The following is a 23,222-nucleotide window of genomic DNA, read 5'->3' on the forward strand; positions in this document are numbered from 1 at the left end:
CGCACTGCCTTACAACATTTCGGTCAATCCAGTTAAACAATGACCGAATTATAAATAGAAATCCCAGGTTGCACCGCATAACATCGCAGTTATTCACCCACCATTGTTCCCAACAGCACCGAGCGTGTTACAGGTTCAGAGTAGCAAGGCAAGCTCTTCCCACAAAGCTCTGCTCGCCACGATTGGCAGTTTCCTCCTCTCCACTTGTCTCCCCTCCAGTGTTCGCTCTGCTAGAGTGCAAAGAGCGAAGGGCTTTTTGAAAGGAGCTTGTCCCGCTTTCTTTGGCCTGCAACAGACTTGGCTCAGATATTCAGACATCTGCCACCATTGCAGCATAGTGTGAGGGCGTGCTTGCAGTCGAGAAGGGGGGAGGAGGAGGAAAGAGGTGCCCACCTCATCCAGTTCCCTCTTGGTCTTCTCTTCAAGCTCCCGAATGTCCCTCATGGTCATGCCATGCCACCGGTCGATCCAGCAGAATACTTGCCGGTGGAAGTTGTGGAAGATCCTCCGCTCCATCTGCAACCCAGTGCACATTCGCTATGCAGCGGCCACTCCCATCCCGCCCCCCACCGAGGAAAAGAACATTCTTGCAAGGGAGTCTATTGACAAGATGATCGACCTGGAGGATGGGACCTTTTGTTCCCGCAGCTTTGCAAATTTGAAATGGCCTAGGTACGCCACGTTCAAAGATAATTAGTACTAGGGGTGAAGCGAATATTTCCAAACTTCAAATAATTTTCAAATGGCATTTAAATAATTCTATTCGATTTGTAGGACACTTTTACTCTTCGAAGCATTAAAGTTTACTAGAATCCGAAAATTGCAGATGTCTTCAGAAAACCTCAATATCCTGCTTCAAGCTTCGCCGCTTCACATCGGTGTGCACGCGCGCCAAGCTTCACTGCTTTGTACCGATCTGCTCGGAGGAACGGTGACACTGCGGAGCACCTCTGTTGGTTGGACAAGCCCAGATTTTTGCTCACCGCCGAAGCTCGACCAGCCCCCTCTCCAATTACAATTATGGTCGACGCCCAATTTTAAAGGCAAGTGATAGAAGAAAAATGTCTGCCCATATTTAGGCAGATAAGGTAGTCACTGCTTTAATCATTACTTTCCATTTTGTTTTGCCAACGAGTTTATTAAACCAGAAAATAACTTTAGACATACCAGAGAACAAACGCTACCCTTTCAGAATGTTATACCATAAGCTTACCAAACGCCTCCCTGCAGAACAATGAGATTGAGAGAGAGAGAATAAACTTTATAAAAGCCTCATAAGATCCGGAACGTGGGTTCCTTCTCCTACGGCCGGCATGGTGTCTCCCCTGCAGAGTGGCCGGACGGACTGGGCCGGGCGGCGACTTGCTCGGCTCTTGTGACCGCAGCGAGTTGGATAACGCAGTCTGAGCTGAGCAGCAGGGTCGTCCACCGAGTGTCTCGTTATGTCAAGTGTCGTGTGAGGGAAGAGGGTGGGGGATCAGCCGGGCAGGACCAGAATATGTGTTCGATCGTGGCCTTGTTGTGCTCGTCGGCGTCCTTTGTTAAATCATAGCACTTGGTGCATCGGGCCTTGTATAGATCCGGGAGGTAGTGTCTGAGTGTCGCGGGGTTAGGAAGAGTATTCGTCTGAAGTTGTTGCCATAATACTTGTTGGCGTCTGTTGAGTGACTTATGTGATAGTGGGTATATCTGGCGCTGTAATCTGTAGTGTTGTGTAATGTCATGGAAACCACGAAGCGGTTCCTTATGCCATCGGAGATCTCTTGGCTCATTAGCAATCAGAATGGCCACGCCGACCGCCCCGCATGTCCCGGCCCGGCGAGTCGCATCTCGGGCCGCGGCGTGGGCCGCCTCAATACCACCGACCCCCCCATGAGCCGGAGACCAGATTAATGTGATTGTGTGTGTGATTGGAGGGATGATGGATGATCTCAATGTTAGGAGCTTTGTTGCCGATCGAGAGAAGAGACCTCAGCTGAAGCCGAGAATGGTCGTCTTGGAGTCACAGATTATGGTGCGTAACGACTCGGACGCGTGGTTGAGGGCCAGGCCGATTGCAGCTTCCTCCGCTCTGGTGGGAGAATCCTCCTTGACTGAGGCCATCACCACAATGCGTCCCGTCCCATCCACCACGGCCAGGGCATAGCGGTCCCGGTGTTCGCTGTAGTTGGCCGCGTCTACGAAGTATACATCAGGACGCCCAGCGTACAGCTTGTGAAGGGCCTCCGCTCGGGCTTTGCGGCATTCAATATGGAAGGTCGGGTTCATGTTTCTGGGTAAGAGTGGGATCCTGAGCCAAGACCTAATTTCGGTTGGTATCGGCACGATTAGAGATGCGGTATTTAGAGGTGGGGGTATGCCGAGCCTTTCGAGAACCGCTCGTCCGGTTCTGGTGCCCGCCAGGCGCAGCATCTGAGCAGAGCGGTGCGCCTCAAGCAGCTCGTCTACTGTGTTGTGTAGTCCTAGAGCCATGAGGCGGACAGTTGGTGTTTGGGGGGACAGGCCCAGTGCCGATTTGTACGCCGACCGGAGAAGCAGATCGCATTTGTTCCTGTCGGTCTTTCGTAATAGTAGATACGGCAAGGAGTATAGGAAGTGGGATTCCACGAAAGCTTTGACGAGTCTCACAATATCTGCTTCCCTTACTCCCCCGCGCCTGTTGGATATGCATCTGATGAGCCGAACAGTCTGGTGGGTGATTGAGTGTAATTTTAGCATTACGTCCATGTTAGGTTTGAAGCAATGAAAGATTAAGCCCAGTATTCTGATGGTTCTGACCCTCGGTACGGGTTGGTTGCCTACCCTCAGGTCCAGTCGCTGTACTGAGCCTTCTGTGTCCGTGAGACGTGCGCTCTCGTCCTTGATTAGCTGTTCCGATTTAAGCGGAGAGATGTCGAGCCCTAAATTCGCGAAATATTCATATGTGACGTCTATGGTTGTCTGAAGCGTCTCCTCCATGTCCGCGTCACTGCCCTTGTTGGTCCATAGCGTGATGTCGTCTGCGTAAATAGAGTGACCGAGTCTGGGTATAGTGGCCAGCTTACTCGGGAGGTACAGCATGGCTATGTTGAAGAGCATAGGGGACAGGACCGCTCCTTGCGGAGTGCCTCTGTCCCCTGTGAGTATGGGGTCTGACGTGTGTCCCGCGACCGAAATTTCTATCGTACGGTTTTCGAGGAACGACTGCACGTACGCGAAAAAGCGTTCGCTCAGCCCCAAATTATTTATGTTGGACAAGACTGCCGTGTGCCGTATGTTGTCAAAGGCTCTGTGCAAGTCAAGCCCCACCACAACCCTTTTGTTTCGGCGCGGCTCGATTACCTCCGACTGGAGTTGGAGAAGGATGTCTTTCGTCGAGAGGTGTTGGCGGAAGCCAAACATGGAGTCTGGGAACAAGCCCTGATCCTCCATGTAGTCCCGAAGACGATTGAGCACTACGTGCTCTATCACCTTGCCGACGCAGGACGTCAGCGAAATGGGTTGAGAGGTTTACCAGTTTTGGGTATAAAAAGCATTTTGGCCCGTTTCCACTCTGGCGGGACTGTGCCGCTGTGCCATATCTCATTAATGAAACGCAGTGATCCGTTATAGATTTAGCGTCTAGGTTGCGTAGGGTCTTGTTGGTGACCCCATCGGGGCCCGGTGCCGAATTGGGAGTGAGTTGAGTAATGGCGTGACGGACCTCGGCCTCGAGGATATCCGCATCTAGTGCGGGGTTCCCGATTCCCGAATACGATTGCGATTCCGCGTCGTCCTTTAGGTTAACGTACTTATCCTTCAGGGCCTCTATGAGTGCCCCGGCATCTCCCGGGAACGTACTGGCTACCTTGGTTAGTGTGTTACGCTGTACCGTTCTTGAACCCTGGGGGTCCATCAGGTGGCGAAGGAGGCCCCACGTGTCTCGGAGCCCCAATATGCCATTGATCTGGTCACATATCTGCCCCCAGTGTTGACTGTCTAGCTCAATCGCGTATGTTTCGATGTCCCTCTCGAGGCGCGAGATGCGTTTGCGGAGCGAGCGGTTGTGTTTTTGTTTGGACCAGCGAGCTCGGAGTCTCCCTAAAGCCTGCCACATATGTAGCAGTTTGGCATCCGCCCTCCCTTCGGGTAAGGTGGCAGGGACCGTAGTAGTAGTAGTAGTAGATTGGGGTTTTGTGGCGCAAAAGCAACTAAGGCTATGATGCGCCAAGAAATGATACTATTGCAGAAGAGGGTTTTGAAGAAAAACGAGCTTTAGTAGCTGGTAATTTCAAAAATGTATAAAATAGGACTAGGACCTTATATTATATATAATGCTACAATTTGTGTAAAATATCAATACTTTTTAAAAACTTAAAAACCTGGGTGGGTGGGAGTAGTGGCTCATTTCCAAGAAGCACACATAGGTGTAGAGGAATATGCTCTTTGTAGAGCTGGGAGAAGTAATGGCGGCGTTTATCATCATGCGCAGTGCATTCGAGAAGGATATGCAAGACACTTAAAGGTTGTTGGCAATGTTCACATTCCGGAGGGTCCTCCCCACGCAAAAGGTGTCCATGCGTCAGTCGCGTGTGCCCAATGCGTAGGCGACAGAGGACTACCTCATAGAACCTGTCTCTGTGCCTAGCACTCTCCCATTCACCAAGAAAAGGCTTAACCATGTGCAGCTTGTTGGACACCTGTAGGCTCCATTCTGTTTGCCATTGAGCTTTAAGATGACATTTGACTAGGGCACAGTAATCTCTAAATGGGATACCACTAATGTCCACAGTACGAGTGCCACAAGTGCCCGCAGCACAATCTACCTCTTCATTCCCTGGGATTCCGACATGGCTCGGCACCCAGCAGAATAGAACATCACATCCCTTCCTGGTAGCTGCTACTATTTTGCTTTGTAATAAAACAATGAGTGCATTCTTTGGGGTTTCAAGTGAAATCAGAGCCCGTAATGCACTCAACGAATCTGTATATACAACTGACCGGGAGTTACGTGTTTGGATGATGTGATCCATTGCAAGCAGAAGGCCGCACAGTTCAGCAGTGAAAACTGTCGCGAACGAATTTAGCCTGCGAGCACTTCTTACTGATGGGCCGATCATGGCACAGCCAACAAATGATTCCGTTTTTGTGCCGTCTGTGTAATAGTGTGAATGAGAACCATGCTGCTTCTGGAGTTCGTAAAATTCTTGTCGCATGACCTCGGATGGGGTATCCTTTTTATTAAACTTTGTTAGTGACAAATCGCAACGTATGCAGCTGAAATCCCATGGTGCCACCGTTTTTGGAACTGCGGCAACTGAAAGCTTACTGTCTATCCCAACTGACTCTGCCACATTCCTATTTCTCATCGCGAATGGAGGGATAATGCTAGGCTTGTTTTCAAATGTCCTTTGATATTTCGTGCCCTCCACTGCCTCCCGGGCTGGATGCTGAGCGACTGATTGTATTCTTAATGAATACATAAATCCTAAGGAGAATCGGCGTCTGTCGAGGGACATCTCATTTCCCTCAGCGTAGAGACTGAGCACAGGCGACGTTCTGAAGGCACCTATTGCCAAGCGAAGTCCCTGATGATGGATGGGATCAAGTGCCTTAAGAGCTGATGGCCTAGCAGATCCGTACACAAAGCTGTCATAGTCCAGGCGTGAGCGGATTACCGAGCGATAGATTCGCAAAAGACAGACGGTCAGAGCCCCATGTTTTGTGGGACAAGACTTTAAGGAGGTTCAGTGATTTCTGGCATTTTAACTTCAGACTTTTTATATGAGGCACAAACGAAAGCTTATGGTCGAAAGTGAGGCCCAGAAACTTGTGATCTACTTTCACCGGGATAGGGGTCTGTCGCATATATAAAGGAACCGCAGGGACTCCCCGTATACGGGAGTAACAGACAGTAACCGTCTTTTCTGGAGAGAAACTAAAGCCGTTTTCATCCGCCCACTTTAGGAGATTGTTGATGGCAACTTGAAGCCTCCGTTCACAAATAGAAAGATTGCACGATGAAACAGAGATTTGAAGGTCATCAACATAGAGTGAGTATTGCACAGAGGAAGGTAGGGAACGGGCTATTGAGTTCATCTTTACCAAAAAGAGAGTGACGCTGAGGACTCCCCCTTGAGGGACCCCAGTCTCCTGGACGAATTCTTTAGAGAAAGATGCTCCTAGCTGCACCAAAAAGGTTCGATTAGAAAGGTAGCTATTGATGGTAGCAAGCATCCTACCTCGTATCCCAACTTCATGCAAATCACGGAGGATTCCATGGCGCCATGCTGTGTCATATGCCTTCTCCATATCAAAAAACACTGACACGCACAACTGTCTGTTCACGTAAGCTTCACGAATTACGGTCTGAAGACGAACCAAATGGTCAACTGTAGAACGATAGGAACGAAACCCACACTGATTCCTATCCAATATGTTCTCTTTTTCTAAATAGTGCATAAGTCTTTTGTTCACAATACGCTCAAAAGTCTTGCTCAAACAACTAGTAAGGGCGATAGGGCGATAGCTTGACGCAGAGGAAGGATCCTTACCAGGTTTTAAAATAGGAACAACCGTGGCTACTTTCCATGCCGAAGGAAATTTGCCCTCGTGCCATATGCGATTAAAAGGGTACAGAATAAGAAATAATGTAGAAGGATGAAGGTGTGTTAACATCTGGTAGTGTATGCCATCAGGTCCTGCAGCTGAAGGCTTAGTTAAGTGAAGGACCATTTCGAGTTCACGCATCGTAAGAGGTAGATTGTAGTCTTCATGGGCGGCACCTGCAGTCTTCACAGCATGTGATTCTGCACGTGCTTTGTATGCGAGAAATGTAGATGAATAATGTTCGGAGCTCGATACAAGAGCAAAATGCTCACCGAGAAGATCTGCTTGCTCCTTTAGACTTTCCGGACAGATGCCATTGTAGGAGAGGAGTGGGACTGAGAAGGCATGATATCTCCCTTCAATGCGATGAACTTTGTCCCAGACTTCTTTGACTGTTGCACTACTATTAATGGAAGAGGCATACTCCTGGAAGTTTTTACGCTTTGATTGTTGTCGGATGTACCTTGCCCGAGCTTTCATTTGCTTAAAGCAGCGGAGGTTGCTTTGCGTGGGGTAACGTCGAAAGATACCCCAGGCTCTGTTTTGTTTTTTCCTTGACTCAGTATACTCTTCATTCCACCACGGCTTGGGCCGCCGCGGGAGATGCGTAGAAGTCCTAGGAATAGCAAGCTCTGCAGCTTGAAGAATAAAATTACTCAGCAACTCTGTAACTTGGTCGACAGAAAGTTCATCGAGTGACGTGCATGCAAGTTGTGTCGCTTCAGTGAAAAGAGACCAATTCGCTTTCTCAAACTTCCAACGGGCAGTTCGCGTTGGCATGCATTTTGGAGGAACGGTGTTCTTTAAGAAAATAGGAAAGTGATCACTTCCATATGGGTTAGTGCCTGCTGCCCACGTAAAAGAAGTAAAAATGGATGCACTACCGATGGAAAGATCAATACATGAGGACGATAATGATGATGGGCTAAAATAGGTCGGTTCTCCAGTGTTAAAAAGGCAAAGTGCATGCGACATTAAAATTGACTCAATCATTCGACCACGGGCGTCAACGTGGTCGCTACCCCATAGAGAGTTGTGGGCATTAAAATCTCGAAGTAAAAGAAAGGGCTCCGGGAGTTGGAGTAAAAGATCATTAAAATCGTTTGTCGAAAAAGTAAAAGAAGGAGGAATGTATAAGGAACAAACAGTCACTACTTTGTGAAGGAGGAGACGCACTGCTACTGCCTCTAGCGCAGTATCAAGAGCGATTTCGGAACAGGGAAGGTGCTTTGGGACAACCACTGCAACTCCTCCTGCAGAAATACACGCATCCTCTCAGTCTTTTCTAAAAATATGGTAGCGTCTAAGAAAGTTAGTATGCTTTGAACTGAGATGTGTTCCTTGTAAACATAAAGCTTGTGGGCGGTGTTGCTCCAGGAGGAATTCAATATCATCGAAGTTCCTCAGTAGACCTCGGCAATTCCATTGGATGATCGCCGTCATTCTTTATAGAAATTTAACTATCAGAGGAGTGATAGAAAAAAGGGGTGATGTATGTGATGTTTCATTTAGGAGCGAAAACTGGTGTTTTCCCTTTATGTTTTGGTTTCTGGGTCTGCCACTCCATATCCTCTGGTTCTGGCTCTGGGGCAGAAAGGTCGCCTGCCTCTACAGTTTTTTCTGCTTCTAGGGACTTCTTGGCAGGCTTACCGGAGGCCTTGGAGTTGTCTACGGATCGTAAGGGCAACCCACGGCCCCTGCATTGACCTGATGGGGCAGCGGTCGACGTGCTAGGTCGGCTCGCAGTCCCGCCGGTATCGTCGGTTGCACGTGGCACGTGCTGCCTCCTAGACGGGGAAGTTCTCCCCGGGGAGGAGGAGCGAGACACTCGCTCCGTTGCCTGAGGGGAGGGACCAGGAGGCAGGGACGAAGGCGTGACCTCCGTTGCTGCTGCGGCACCTATGTCCTTGGTGCGACTAGTTGGATCTGCTGCTTTCGCAGCTGAGATAGAATGCCCAGGAAGCGCAAGCTTCAGCCTGGGCGTAGAGGACTGCAGTGGCTTCCCGTGGTCTGAAAAAGACACCTGGGTCGCCACTGATACCTTAGACGGTGCAGGTCCTCTGCTGGACACCGCCTCGGCAAAAGAGCCTCTCTGGAAAGCAGAGAGGCGGCGCTTTGCATCCTGGTAGGAAATGTTTTCTTTCACCTTGAGAGCAAGTATTTCTTTTTCCTTTTTAAAGTAGTTACATGATCGAGAGTAGGCAGGATGGTCGGCGTTGCAGTTTGCACATTTATAGTCAAGGTTGCAGTCATCAGCGGTATGGTCAGTTCCGCTGCACCTGGCACAGGTCTCACGACCACGGCACGCTCGTGAACCATGACCGTACCACTGGCAGCGAAAGCAGCGCAGCGGGTTCGGGACATATGGCCGCACTTTGCAGTTGATGTAACCCGCCTTTACAGTAGGGGGCAGCGAGTTTTTCTCGAATGTTAGTATCACGTGTTTGGTGGGTCGTCCCTCACCATCCTTACGAATTTTAATTCGTTTTGCGGCCACGACACCTTGAGTGCTTAGACCCTCCACGATTTCCTCTTCAGAACTGGTTATAAGATCATCCTCTGATATCACACCGCAAATGGTGTTCAACGTACGGTGTGCAGATGCAGTGACTTTGAGGTCATGTATCATTTTCAGATTAAGCAAAGCAGTTGCCTGATATCTTTCATGAATCTCGACAAGAAGGTCACCGGAAAAAAGCTTCTTTGCTTCATATTTTGCCCCGAGCGTGTTTTGGAGAGTTTTGGCGACAAGGAATGGAGATAGTTTTGACAGCGGCTTAGAAGTGTCGTCGGAGTGTAAGACGAAAAATCTTGTAAAGTGGTCTTCTGAGTTGTCTTGTTTTAGAAATGTTGAAAGTGCTTCGGTCCGGCCTCTTTTCGGAGGCCGATCAGGTTGTTTCAGCTTGGAACCCATAAGAGGGGAATGGTGTTCGGAAACTGTGGTGCACCGCCCACCACCGAGCCCAACAAGGGAATAGGTAACGCTTCATAACAAGATGGGCTTGGCTGAAGACGTTACTCTATTAGTGCTGCCCAGTCTCTATAACCAAGTGTGGTTTTGGACAAGAGGTCTTTCGCCACCCAAGGTTAGCCCTTGCCGCCAAAGGAGTTGAAAAAGGAAAGAAGAGAAATGAGAAGAGTGAAAAGGAGGAGCAGACAAAAGTAAAAGTAGAGAGGGGATAGTAGAAGTGGCGACTAGACTGAATCATCCTGGCCGGGCCTTACCAGGACTCCCGTCTATGAGAAGCGGGGGCCGAAGTGGTGTATTGCCTCGCCCGGGGGGCCCCGAAGGGTCCAAACCTACCCCGGGCTTGGCTCAACCACCAGGGTGCCCTTTTCCCCAGACACGGGAAAGCCACGCACAGTCAGACGTGGGCGGGCGAACCCGCATGGCTCGGGGTCCGTGGAGACGCCACTCTCCAAACACCTGCTTTCACAGGTGCCCCCTGCGGGGGGCAGGGACCGTGTCCATGGCCTGCCTGACACTGTCCTGTAAGGAACGCGTCCAGCTGCCCAGGTCGACAGCCTCCCCCTGCTCTTCGCGAAGGGCCCGGAAATGGTCCCAATTAACTAAACTTTTTCCGGGTGTCTCTCGTCTTGTGCGTGTTGTCGGGGATCATTATTTCCAGAATAAAGTAATCGCCGCCGAGCGTGTTTCGAGTGTTCGACCATGTGGCTAGCGGGATGTTGCGCGTGATGGAAAGATCCGGGGTCGTATCCGGAGACACGCTGTTCCCTTCGCGGGTCGGATAATCCGGGTCGGTTATGAGTGTGAGATGGTCCGTCTGGAGCGTGTTCCATATGGCTACGCCTTTGGGTAGTGAGCGCGGATATCCCCATGCCTGGTGACGCGCGTAAAGTCCCCCACAATTAATAAGGGTGCTGCGCCGGCCAAGATTGCGGCTTTGTGGATGAGTGCAGCTGCCTGCTTGGCTTAGACAACCCGTCAAATGGAACAAAGGTATGATAGCACTTGATGGAGTTTTTAATGGGCAGCACTTGCAATCTGATTGATATGCAATGTGACATGTAGCAACGGTACTGTGAATGTATAAAGCACCTATCTTCTGCATCCATGCACCTGTTCTTCAAACATAAAGCTATTGCTGTACAGTACAGCCCGTTTAGAACGAACCAGGAAATAGCGAAATAATGGATATAGCGAATGGATTTCAATTTCCCGTTACCGTTTGTATACCTGCAATGAGATACGAGCCCGCTTTTAACGGAAAACCACGGGAGGCCCGCCACGGATATAGCGAAAAAAAAGCTGCAAAAACATGCTCAAATTAAGTGCAAAAAATGCTATTTACGATATAATTGTTGAAAATGACCGCAAAAACCAACAACTGCACACCGATAATGCAACTAAGGCGACCGCCACGTTTCGTGCGAGCGAGGGAGCAATTCGCGCTGCTCCGTAAGTTGTCTTCTCCGCAGTATGCACGACGTGCACTGTTGCGAACGTCATGCGGGAAATTTCGGGTTTTCGGCCGTTCCTGTTTGCTCCGCGTTTTTTCTCCTGTTTTGACGTCTGGCGCTACAGACCTGCATGAAAAACGCCTCGTTGCGGGAGTACACGAATTTCACGAAACCCTACCTGACAACCTACTGCTGCCCACCGCGACAGACTTCGACAACGACATGGCGGGCAAGGAACGGAAAGTTCTGCTTCTGGTTGATAACTGTAGCGCACATCACATCAATCCGCTGCTTAACGCCGTGGAAGTCCTCTTCCTGCCGCCAAACACCATGGCTAAGCTTCAGCTGATGGACCAGGGCATTATTGCCAACTTAAAGGTCCATTACCGTCGCCGGGTTGTGGAGAGTCTCCTCTGATGAGGCCTTCCCAATGAAGCTCTCAAGAACTCTGACTCTGGCCCCGTCAATGCGGAGGTGGGTAGTGAAAGTGACGAGAGTGGCAACGACTCTGAAAAGAAGTCGGTGTCCTCCGGAACGGCTCTCACCGCGGCGGAGACCCTCCGAGGCTACTTCGCTGGTGCCGAGCAGGTCGGACTTGAACAAAACTTTTTCCCGCACTTCGACGCAATCGAACAGGCGATTGTGAAGACGTCCCTTACGCAATACGTACAGTCGCGAATCGACGGCTAGTGTGGAAAGCATTAAAATCGCGCGCTGAAGCAGCTGATTTCTCGCTTTTTTTTTTCTCGAAATTCACATATAGCGAAAAATGAATATAGCAAACTGAATTTAGATTCCCGTGGCGTTCGTTATAAGCAGGCTGTACTGTACAGAGAGAAAAGGGAGTGGCTGAAGAAAAGCAGTAGGCCAGAGCGCTCACCTTTTGCACGAAGGCCTCTACACGGTTTTGGAGTCCGAACCACTTGAACTCCACGGTGACCAGCTTGTAGGCGCACATGACGGGATTCACCGTTTTGGCCCAGTCGCCCACCAGGGGGCCCCGGCCGGTCTTCACCGAAGTGAACTTGGACGGGTCCTCGGTCTCTTTGTAGTCCTGCCGACAACGGGACCCAAGGCTCAGTCAGTGGGCAGCCAGAGTGCGAAAGATGCCGACAGCGAGGGTTATCAAACGCGAGGCAGGGCTACTTCACGTTACACAAAGCGGCTCTCACTATGTGGATTCTCAAGCTGGGTTCCCAGCACCAAGCTGCCAGAGTGCAGTGATGTAAAGCCGCTTCCTGCATAACCGGGCTGCCAAACACAGTTTACACCTTAGTCATTGGAGCAAAGCTATTAACAGGATCCTAAATTCAAATGGTGAGAACAGCGCAGACAAAAGAAAGAAGCGCACGCACAGCACTGTGTCTGAGCCCTTTCCTTTCGTGGTAATCTTTTGTGTACGCTGTTCTCCCCGTTTTAAAGCATGGTCCAACAACTAGCTCAAGCAAGAGACGACCTTAAATGACTTCACGTTGGCCAAAGTGGTTGTGGCCGATGACGTCGGACTATAATTTGTCAAAGATGTTGCTAGATCACCTTAGTTGGGAAGATGTGCACAACCACAGTGCTGGCTCTCAAGTTGTCGGTTTTTTTCATAACAAAATGCATTGACACAAAAAAGGAAAACAAAGGAAGCAAGACAAAGAATCACTGCCGTAAAATCCCGTAAGGGCGCCCTCCCCCGAGAGATCGCCCATCCCGTTTTTCTGGCTAAATATCTGCAACATAAAAATTCCGAAACATCGCCCACCCCCCGAATCCCATTGGACGTCAAGCAATGTCCGACAAGAATTGCGCACCAACAGCGCTATGTGCGGTACCGGTGTGTCCGAGAAGAGAGTTCATAATTGGTTCCCGCGTTTTTGTCTGCCATCTGCGCGCGCTATATTGACTCCCGTAACACGCGAGTTGTTCCCGCGTGTATATTGCATCGTGAAATGCGAATCTGCTGCATTCGCGATTTGCGCTATCCGTTCCAGAGTCCGTAGCGGATTCCCATGTTTTTGTCCGCAACCTGCGCGTGCGATATCGATTCTTGGCTGTAACACGCGCGAGTTGTTTCTGCGTGTATAATGCATCGTGAAATGCGATTTTGTTGCGTCCGTGATCTGCCGTCTGTTTTCGTGACATGAGAGTTTGTAGCATATTCTCGCGTTTTCGTCCGCGACCTGCGCACGGGTATCGGTTTTTGAAAGGCAAGATTGTAGCAGGTTCCTGCGACTTTTTTGCACCATGAAACATGAATCTGCTGCGTTCACGATCTGTAATATCCGTTCCCGTGAGATGAGAGTTCTCGGCGGGTTTCCGCGAGTCCTTCGCACTGCGAAATCTGCTGCGTCGGCCACTTGCGGTATCCTTTCCCATCACACAGGAGTTCGTAGCGAATTTCCGCGTGCTTATCGCATCGTGAAACGCGAATTTGCCGCGTCCGCTATCTGCGGTATCAATTCCCGCGTCACATGTTTTGTAGGGGGTGCTCAGGTGCTTATCATTAATTTTTGATCAAGTTTTGCCGTGGCATCCCCAAAGATAACCCACCCCATGTTTTTCACCTTTTATCTCTTCACTTTGGGCAGGCGTTCTTACAGGATTTCAGGGTACGTCAAACCATGCAGTGTAAGACCGCCAAAAAAAACCTGCCAGATTAATTAATCGGTGAAAATTCACGTTTGGAAAGAGTTACTGATTCAACATTAATACAAATAGAGCCATAATGCCAAACAAAAAATAAACTTCATGAATTTTTCTAGCAGTGAATGTTGGTGTAGGTGAACATAGTGATTCGACTGCAAGTATGACGCACATAAAGATGCTTCCTTTTGCAACTTTAGTAGGCGAAGATTTTAAATGCATTTTGATCTCCACAGTAACATACAGAAAGTATGTTATTAATGAAACAAGCTTTTTTTTTTTAATTAGTGTAAACAAGTTTTTATACAGTTTGCAATATGTCTGTCACCCAAAAGCACAAAGGGAAGTCAATGATGACGGTACTGTCCCTTAATGTTCAGCGTGTGCCCCCTCACAGGCAATGCACAAAGGAGACCCCTTTTGGAGGAGCAGAATTCTACAATTCATTTGCTCTAATAACATTAGGTACCACCTTCGTTTGGCAAGAAAGGGAGAATGTCTCATTATGGGGAGTCACCTCAACGGGAAGTGACTCGCATTCTGCAACACTCTTTGTTGTCGGTACAACGTTCTCAAGGTCCATTCCACTCTGTTTTCGGTACAATGTTCTCAAGTTCCACTGCACTCTGTTTTCGATAAAAGTCTCGATGGCATAAAAATTGTCAACGGCGTTATCAATCGATGACTACTGTTAAAATTATAAAAGACAACTGCTCCCACTGTGACCAGTTGGCAAAACTCTCGATATGCTATCACCAGTCGACGTGATGGTCAGCTATTGATAGTCAGCTCCTGATAACCGCCAATCAATGCTTCTCTGCACGACATGCAACGCGAAAACAATGGGAAGGGACAAAGATAAAGCATTCAATTCTGAGCTACACCACACTAACCTACAACACAGAAGTCACAAATGGCTCAGAAGATCTGAAGTTAAGAATGCTGTAAGGTAGAGCCTTAAAACACAAAGAAAAAAAAAAGTATATTGAAAGGAATTGTTACATCAGTGTTATTTCGATAGCTTGCCATGGCTTCTTTGTGTGAACTTTAGTTAGCAGAATGTCGTAGTTCCTACTTGTGGCTCTAGAACTCTGCAGGGACTAGGAGAGTTAATCCGCCTGCTTAATATTGCAAGAGGGACTCTCACCTTTGGCAGCACGGGATCTCCGCCAATGTCGATGTAGTCCACCTCCCGGATTTTCAGTTTCTCCGGGGGCAACTCGTGAACCTGCAAGGGGGCAGGCAACTTCAGCGACCCCAAAACAACTTTCCACACCGTCCCGCTTAAAAGGGCCCTGCAATCATATTTAAGCGTCTTCCTTTTTTGCGGTTTCCATGTCCCTCGGAGTTCGGGCAAGCCAGCGGGCACAGAGAGTAACTAAGTATCACTGCGTCATATTTTAACCGCACGACGAGGAAACCTCCTCCACCTAACCTACGGGGGCGACCCGCGGTGCGGAAAGAGCGCAATATGCGACGTCTTAGGTCCTGGGCTTACTACTGGTCAGAGCCGCTAAAAGCTTCTTTTTTTGTCGAAATACAAAATATAAGGGGCGCGAACCATTTCAGTTATATATAAAAGTAGTTTTTGTTCACTATTTTAGATCAGAAAAGAAACAAATGCAGTTTAGAAAATACGGAAACAAGAAATGACCCGTCGACATACCCGCCACCAAGCAATGAAAAAGGCGGCGCATACTAGAAAGGTGTAGTGGGATCAGGCACCAACAAGCGACGAGCGTAGAAAGGTCCCAGATGTACGCGGTGGTGCTGTGGTTGTACGAACTGGAGGATCCGACCGGTTCCGAGCGTTCCCCAAGGCCTTCGGCGAGCAGCTTTGGCTTGCGGTTGGCCTTTTGGTGGTATGGCAGTGCAAAGTGGCTCCCGTTCTGAACTGATCTTTACCCTGTGTTTGCTGTCGTTTGTGGCCAATGACGTGTCATGCCGAATTAGTGTTTAATTGCGCAGTAAATGCAATGCGAGCCGCCCCGGCTGCCCGCTTCATACAGCATATCCAGAACATGCTTTAGTGATGCCCTCTCGAGCCGTCGACACAGAGTGCGGCAGCCGTGACAGCTCGCCGAGCTCACCACCCCTCGTCTAGTTCACGGCCACTCGAGCAACCAAGAACGTCATGAAGGAGGTTATTTTTTCCTTGTTTTTTGTAATTTTAAGTTTCCTACAACTTTTAAAATAAAGCGAAATTTGAGAAAAGAAAAGTTTCATTAAGTTACTACGTTCAGTGCGCTCAGATTCGGTGCAAATTAAAAACCAGTAAAAAAGTCCTTGCAGGGCACCTTTAAGGGATGCTGAACCGAAATCTGGATTCCACGAAACATGGCGGCAAACGCGTGCAACGGGATGCTACGAACACCAAAACATCACTCATACAGCGATATCTCGAACGGATGACTGCATTTTTCAACAAGGGAGGTGCATTTGACAGATATGTTCAAGTCTTGTTTCTCTGAGAAGGAGAGGGAACGGCCTCGTACCTTCTCCGCATCGCCACTTTGAGGGGGCGAAGCGAAGAGAGGAGGAAACGAGATATGTTCACATCACACGCCTCGTTGGCCTCGTTCAATCCCAACCTCTTTTTCCAAAAATAGGGCCGTCCATTCAAGATATCGCCGATGAATAGTGTTGTAGGGATTGTAGCGTCCCACCTACAGCTCCTGCACTGTTTTCTGAAATCCAAATTTCGGTTCACCATCTCTTTAAAGAAATACTCCAACAATTTGAAATATACCCGTCGGGTTCAAAAATAGGTTGAATATGATCCACAATATCCGTAAATGACAATCGCACGTTTGTATTTTGAGCCTGGTGGCTGTATTTTTCGTTATAAACGGCCCACTCTGGCAAGCACTCTGAGAACAGCCAGCGGAGAGCACATGACATCCAACGCAATCGTAACGTAGTTTGTCTCAGGACGAGCAAAGCTGCGGCTAGGCCACGGGCGAGGCTCACGTCAAGAGGATAGCCTAGTCTTCCCAGCCACCGAAGCAGCTGCTTTTGTACAAATTTTGAGTGACAAGTTAATCTTCTATAATCTTGAAGAGGGACAACAGCGACTTCTGGGACACACAAAAAAGATTCTCGGGGAGAGGGGAGTTCCTCCTTCCGCCTCTTCTCTCGTGGTGGCTGGAGGCCAGACAAACGTCGTCACTATCTGACAAGGTTCCTAGATGGTCATTACAAACGAGACGTTAGCGACATTCACCAGGTGCTCTTTGCTAATAGTTTATTCGTTTTAAAATTCCTTTTCGTGTCTTTGTTAACAGGATATTGGTGTGTCCGATGTAATACTGCTCCTTTGAACACATATAGACCGAAAAATAAGTGCCGAAATTTTGTTGTAGTATCCCTTTAAGGCCAGCATTTTCAGCTCTTTTTCAGAGCTCCACTGAACCATCCAACTATTTCTTGCTTTTATCCACCAGCTGGTCAGTCTGTGAGACACAACAAAATTCTTCCAAGACCCACGAAGAATTCTGTAACCTAAATTTTGGTCGTGTTCAGTCCCACGATAGAAAAAACTAGAAATCTAGGAGAAGGATTGTGCTCATGAGTCTATGGGGTATAAAACTTGGTCTCGAGCTTTTACATCCTAACGTCACTGCATGTACACTCCCGGTCGAGTGTCTGCTTTCTGCCGCAGGTAGTTCCAATGCGAGATGTGAAGAGCCCATTTAATTCCGATATGCGTGCACCGTAGGTGCGGTGCCTGGAATCCATCTGACTGGTACATTTGACATTGAATATGAATCATGCACTGCAGCATCTTCAAAATGGCAACAAAAAGTTGCCATTTTGGGAGCCGCTGCAGAATGCGCCAGGCTGTCGGGAGCTCAGTAGCTGGGCATGCCGTAAAATCCTTGAGAGATAGCCCACCTAAAATCGAAAGCAAATCGGATGAAAATAAGGAGTAAGCTAACTTTCGGTGTGCAATAAAAAAAAAGTAGAAAGAAAGCGTTTTAAATTTTGTAACCTGCGAAACTTGCGGTCGCATGAAGTGGGGGGCAGGGTGATGAACCAAAAACAATAATCCTTCCCAGACAGCGCATTGCAACTTGCGGAGTAAAACCATGGAGCAAAAAAAATGCCCTGGTTAACCAATTTGACTGTCTCTCTCTTTCGGAAGCAAGAGATGACAATGACCCTTTTGTGTGCATTGTTCGTTGTTTAAGATAAGACTGCTCTCGGCAAAAATGGCGGTGGGGGTCGCCTTTTTCGGTAGAGCAGTAATTGACGGCAGGGTGTATCACTGAGGCACATGTTAACACCCCCCCATTCACACCGCTTCACGTCGACACGATGCGCGCAGCTGATGTTAGGCGGTAAACAAGAGGCTAGTTTTGGCGGCAAATACAAATTCCAACACCACGTGGTGGAGCGCTAAAAACGTTGGGCTGTGACACAATAATTCAAGTGTAGAAGCACAATGCGAAGGTAGGGCCGGAAGCCAGCCAAGCAGCTAGCTAGCAAGCAAAACTCTCAAGACGGAATCTCTACCTTGGAGGCGGCATCTGTGTACCCGTGAAACCACTGGCGTGTGTTTACCCGCCGGCAGAGCACGCATTAGTGACGCCTTAAAAAAGGCCACTCACGCACCCCAGATTCGCCCAATGGGTTTATTTTGTGAAAAAGCAACTATCCGCTACCAGTCAGCAATGTTCGCCTATCTCCCGCTGTGGCTAAGTAACACCATTTCTGCCAAGTTCACCATTGGACAAGGCCCTGCAATTACCAGAAGTGGGCCATCTTTCGGTATTTTTAGAAAAATAGCAAATCGTGCCAAAGATAGGGGGCATTGGTTTTCACTCGATACCAAGTGACGTATTAATGACGCATTTTTCAGGGTCGGGATATTACGGTAAAAGAGCTTGCAAAGAACACTAGCGGACGCAGGCAATGCTGCATCCCAATCCATGGCTGCCAGTTTCAATTAACTGGCTGGCTGCAGGGCGAACCACGGCAAAACAGGAGCGTCTGCTGCACCTGTGGCTCCACAAGAATTGCAGAAAATTGCATAAATCCTTAAACTCAATTCACCCCTAAGCTGATGGTGCAGGGGAAGTTTCACGCTCGTTAGACCAGTCATGCATCTATCTTTTGCCACATGATCGCTCTCCCCATACCCCCATGCCGAGCGGGGTCAGGTCATAAAAGGCAAGGGGATGATTGGTTTGGCAAGCACGTAGACCCCACCGCACCATCAGCTTAGAGGCCCGTTCACACAGCCCCGGTTGCTTACGCTACATTATGTTACGAAAGCTTACGTCAAGAGTCACCGGGACGTTTTTCGTATAAAGGGTATTAACCAATTAAAGTAGCAGCTTTGCACGCAACCTACGAAGCATGGATGTCTCGGCGATTCGTAACGCAACACGAGAAAATGGAAGCCAGCACCCCTGTGCGACCCCCCCCCCCTCCCTTCTTTCAAAGAAAAGTCACGAGCGAGCGAGCACACTAACGTTTTCCTGGAAGCCGTTGTCCGGAGCGTGCATGGTCTCGATGCAAAGGGTGAAGTTGCCTTTCATGTAGTCCGGGTTGGTGAGCACAGTCTTGCAGTAGGGGTAGGCGTTCCAGGCCTCCTCGTGCAGCTCCAGGGCACACTTTGGGGCCACCATGCGGATGAAGGCCGGCACCCGGCTCGCCAGGTGGTAGATCTTGTAGGTGTACTGGCCCGTGCAGTACTTGCCGCCAAGCAGGGGCACATTGGTGAAGGGCTCATTCTTGATTACCTCGATGCCCTCACCGCCCCCAGTCTCGTTCTTGCTTGCCTCCGCCACCGAGTACAGCTGGCCCACCTGGTACTGGGGTGAGGTTGAGTTGCGGGGGTCACAAAGGGGCGCATTCACCGCTCGGGAAAGCGGGGTTGATAGCCTTCTCGCATTTGCTCGCGTGGGATGCCATTAATAGGGACGCCGTCAATATGAATACTCCGCCACAGAGACAAATCTTTCGGAGAAGATTTGGGTGAATACACATAAGAATGTGACAAAAATACATTTCCATCTCATTGTTCTGGATGATTTTTGGGGGAAATGCGGGCGTTTCTACTAACAAGACACGACTGTGACAACACTGCGGTGTGCAAGGCAACGAGAATATGAAACATCAGAAAATAAAAAACTATAAGGGCAATGTTACTGTGAAATGGGTAAAAACTACAAAAAATCTTTGGAATGTGCGTCGCAAAAAAAAAAGCCTATACCAATATGTTTCGCCGAGTTTGGCTGCAGAGCCATCGAGCCCTCGTAAAATTATTTCTCGGCGCTTGTGGGTCTTTGTACCTACTAACCACAAATTTCTAGGTGCAAAGTAACTGCCTAGGGCATTGGAGAAATACATGGCAGCCTATGAAAGCAATCAAGTCCCGAGATATTGTGAACTGTGAAATACTGCTGTACTGTTTCTGCAAGCTTTGTGCTTCAGGTCTGTCTCTCAGAGTTTGTTGGTGACAACTGTTGCACATTAAAGTTGCCTCTTCACCATTGAGACGAACTGGTTGTTTTTACTCTCATTGATAGCTCGTAAAGGCCGTGAACAGGATCAAATAACCCTGGAAAACTGTCCTGCCGTCCAGGCATTCGTACAGCGACAGCAAAACAGGTAGCAGACAACTACACAGAGAATAGCCTATGCCTGGAAAAGGAGAAATTAGCAATAGCAGGCAACCTTTGCACCCAAGGACTATGATAATCTTCCCTCTCATTTCTGCCACAGCAGCAAAACACCTGCAATGCACAACACCACTCCTATATGCAGTTTGCACGGCACTCACTTCCTTGGCCTTATGCCAAGCCTGCTGCTGACAGCGGCACTTCTATACTATTGATTCCACAGCCTCCATGTCAGACTTGTGGTGGGCATTCACCGTACAGCTATAAACTTCACCAACAGCTGTTCATAGACAAACACGAAGCATTCACGCCAAGAGGACTCTGCAAACACCCGGAGAGAGGGAGAGAGCACAAAACCGTCAAAATTGACAACTCCCCCCCCCCCCCCCTAAAAAAAAAAAAATTCAATTTTTTTTCTGCGGGTGATTTGTATTGAGATCCGATATACGACCAAGGGCAAGCAAAAGATGATCTCCTATTACATCAATGGACTGTATTAACCTCTCACACAATGGAACATGTTTGCCGATAGTAACAAGTACCATAGTGAGCAAAAAAATACAAAAAAAACACTACAGAGCTTTTTGCAACACAGCTGCATGGTACGACAGTTTAGTCATAAAACTGGCGACCAAGGAGAGGGTATCCGTGAGTGAGCCAACGACGGCCAGTTGGCGGCCCCCCGCATTCGGTCGGAGTTGCAGCATCAGCCGCCCCACGATTCGATGGTGAAATCGAGACGCCACTCATCTGGCGCGAACGGCGGTCCCGTGAGCGTGTTCTATGCCCCAGCTGCGAAGCCAGGGCGGCTTCCGCCTCGGTACTGAAGTTGGTGGAGAGTCATCTCCTTCACACCAATGCACGTGGGGCAGTGCGAGTCGGCGGCCGGCGATTCATCTCGAAGCCACTCACCTCTTCGACCGTGATGGGCAGGACGACGCGGCTGCACAGAAACGGGAGAAAGGAACAAATATATAAGCGGGCCGCGAACGCCGGCCCCGCGTAGGCTTGTAGGGGCCGTACCCGCAGCCGGCCTGACGCAGGGCTAGGACCTCGGCACCGCTGTGCCGGCAAATCGGCTCTCCGGCGCCAATGGAGCACGGAGGCCCCTTGAGCGCGATTGAAAGGGGCCTGGGGACCCCGCAGGATACTCACAACTCCTTTATAAGCATCTTGGCGGCGGCTCGGTGGCTCGGACTGCTATCACTGCCTCATAGGTGGGGTGGCGTTACGTCACTTGAATGGGAAGCCGGCAAGCAGGCGCGGCCGAAGACGACTGGAGACGGCGTTAGCCGCGGCTGCGTGGGGAACTCCGGCGGACCGTCCGACGGACCCAATTTTAACGGGCAGAAACTATCTGGGCCGCTAGCACAGTGGACCACGGCAGCTTTTCGTCTTCGCCTTCTGCGCCCGAACAATCGATACGCGAAGCGCCATCTCCCGACCCTGAAAAATGCGTCATTACTACGTCACCGACGTCACTTGGAAACGAGTGAAACCAACGCCGCCGGGTCTGGCCAGGCTAGCCGAGCCGAGCCGAGTCAGCCGAGTCTTCGAGTCGCTGACGTAGTGCACGCCACACGCTGGCACCGTGGCGTGCAGTTGGCGGGCAGGCACTACAGGTGATGGCCTTGGGGTGATGCAACCAACCAGTTAGACTCGCAACAGCTGGTAACAGCGTTGGATGTGTTCCGAACTTGATGACTCGTCGGTAGTCGCCGCAGTGCAGCAAACTACAAAAAAAAAAAAAAAAAAAAAAATTAATTTGAGTTTGCCTCACTAGCCAGAGTTTGGCCAGTGGTGTTACGATGAAACGAGTAAACCAAAAACCAGTTCTTTTTTTTTTTTTTTTTTTCAAGATTAGCGGAAGATTTTTTGACAAAGTCAGATTACGACATTTCATTCATTCTGGGCGGTGAGGTGACGCCCCCGTCGCCCGGCAGCTGGCAAGTCGACGAAAATTTAAGCAGGGACATTAAAATAATGGGAAGACTATTTTGACGGAGGATGTCAAATAAATTGATTCCGCTGATGAAAAAAAAAAAAAAATTTTTACAGCATTTTTTTTTTTTTTAACTTTGGAAAGTGGGGAAATGAAGAGACAGGACAACACGAGCTGGAGATTCGTATGTAGTCCAAGTCGGTTGAGCGTGTTGGTTTCTAATATCCGACAACGGAAAAGGGACACGGAAGACCGACAGACAACACAGATGACGAATATAATCCCTGGAGAAGGAGAACAAGGGTGTTCAAAGGACAAACACAGATCTCCAAAACACAGCCAGGCGACTGGTGCGCAACCGAAAAAATCTGCGTGGTCCGGGCATCGAACCCGGGACCTCTCCATTTCCAGTAGAGCGCTCTACCAGACTTTCGATTTGCAAAACAACTTGCAAGTCGAAAGTCAGTGTGGTCTGTTTGTCTTCCATGTCCCTCTTTCGTTGAGATTCGTGTTGTTCTGCCCTTCTGTTTCCCACTGTTCAGGGTTAAAAACTGTCAGTACTCAACCAGCTCGCCTGCATTAACTTCATTAATTTTACGGCGGATGCCATGTTTATACGGTTTATACTTGGCACGCTTCCGTCACACTTTTCTTATTCGATGTTGTGCGCTTCCGTGACTTCCGCGTCTCAGAGCGCTCAGACTAGCCGGCGCGTCTATCCGAACGAACTGCCCAGACAGAACCGAAACCGAATCTAAACGATCGGCACTATCGGCACCATCGGCACTACTCTCGGTTCGTTTGCAAGGTTTGCAAGAAGGTTTCGCGGATTTCGAACATGCCAAAGGTTCGTCGAATTCGTCAGGTTCGTCGACACGGTTGGTCGGCTGGTGTGGGGGCCGGTTGTAGCCAGGGTCGTTGCGTCGTGCGTCGTCGCTGGTTATCCGGAGAAATTGCGAAGATTATGAATCCAGTGGATTGTCCTATTATTATATTATGTCGATCGTCAAATTGTAACGGTCTTATTCTCC

At 49.2% G+C, this 23,222-nt stretch overlaps 1 protein-coding gene across 1 annotated transcript in view; it reads right to left on the reverse strand.

The window, feature by feature from the left end:
* LOC115330743 (phosphatidylinositol transfer protein alpha isoform) overlaps positions 1-21,986 on the reverse strand; it is a 27,172-nt gene extending 5,186 nt beyond the window's left edge. Inside the window, exons 1-6 of the mRNA XM_029992732.3 lie at positions 21,405-21,986; positions 21,162-21,192; positions 19,098-19,439; positions 14,768-14,848; positions 11,870-12,043; positions 394-516 (exon numbers count right to left, since the gene is read on the reverse strand). Of these exons, the coding sequence (XP_029848592.1) occupies positions 394-516; positions 11,870-12,043; positions 14,768-14,848; positions 19,098-19,439; positions 21,162-21,192; positions 21,405-21,421 (768 nt within the window). The 5' untranslated portion in view covers positions 21,422-21,986. The remainder of the gene's footprint in view (positions 1-393; positions 517-11,869; positions 12,044-14,767; positions 14,849-19,097; positions 19,440-21,161; positions 21,193-21,404) is intronic.
* Positions 21,987-23,222: the final 1,236 nt, after the last annotated feature.

The sequence above is a fragment of the Ixodes scapularis genome, unplaced genomic scaffold (assembly GCF_016920785.2).
Source record: "Ixodes scapularis isolate PalLabHiFi unplaced genomic scaffold, ASM1692078v2 PGA_scaffold1__304_contigs__length_218370807, whole genome shotgun sequence".
NCBI lineage: Eukaryota > Metazoa > Arthropoda > Arachnida > Ixodida > Ixodidae > Ixodes > Ixodes scapularis.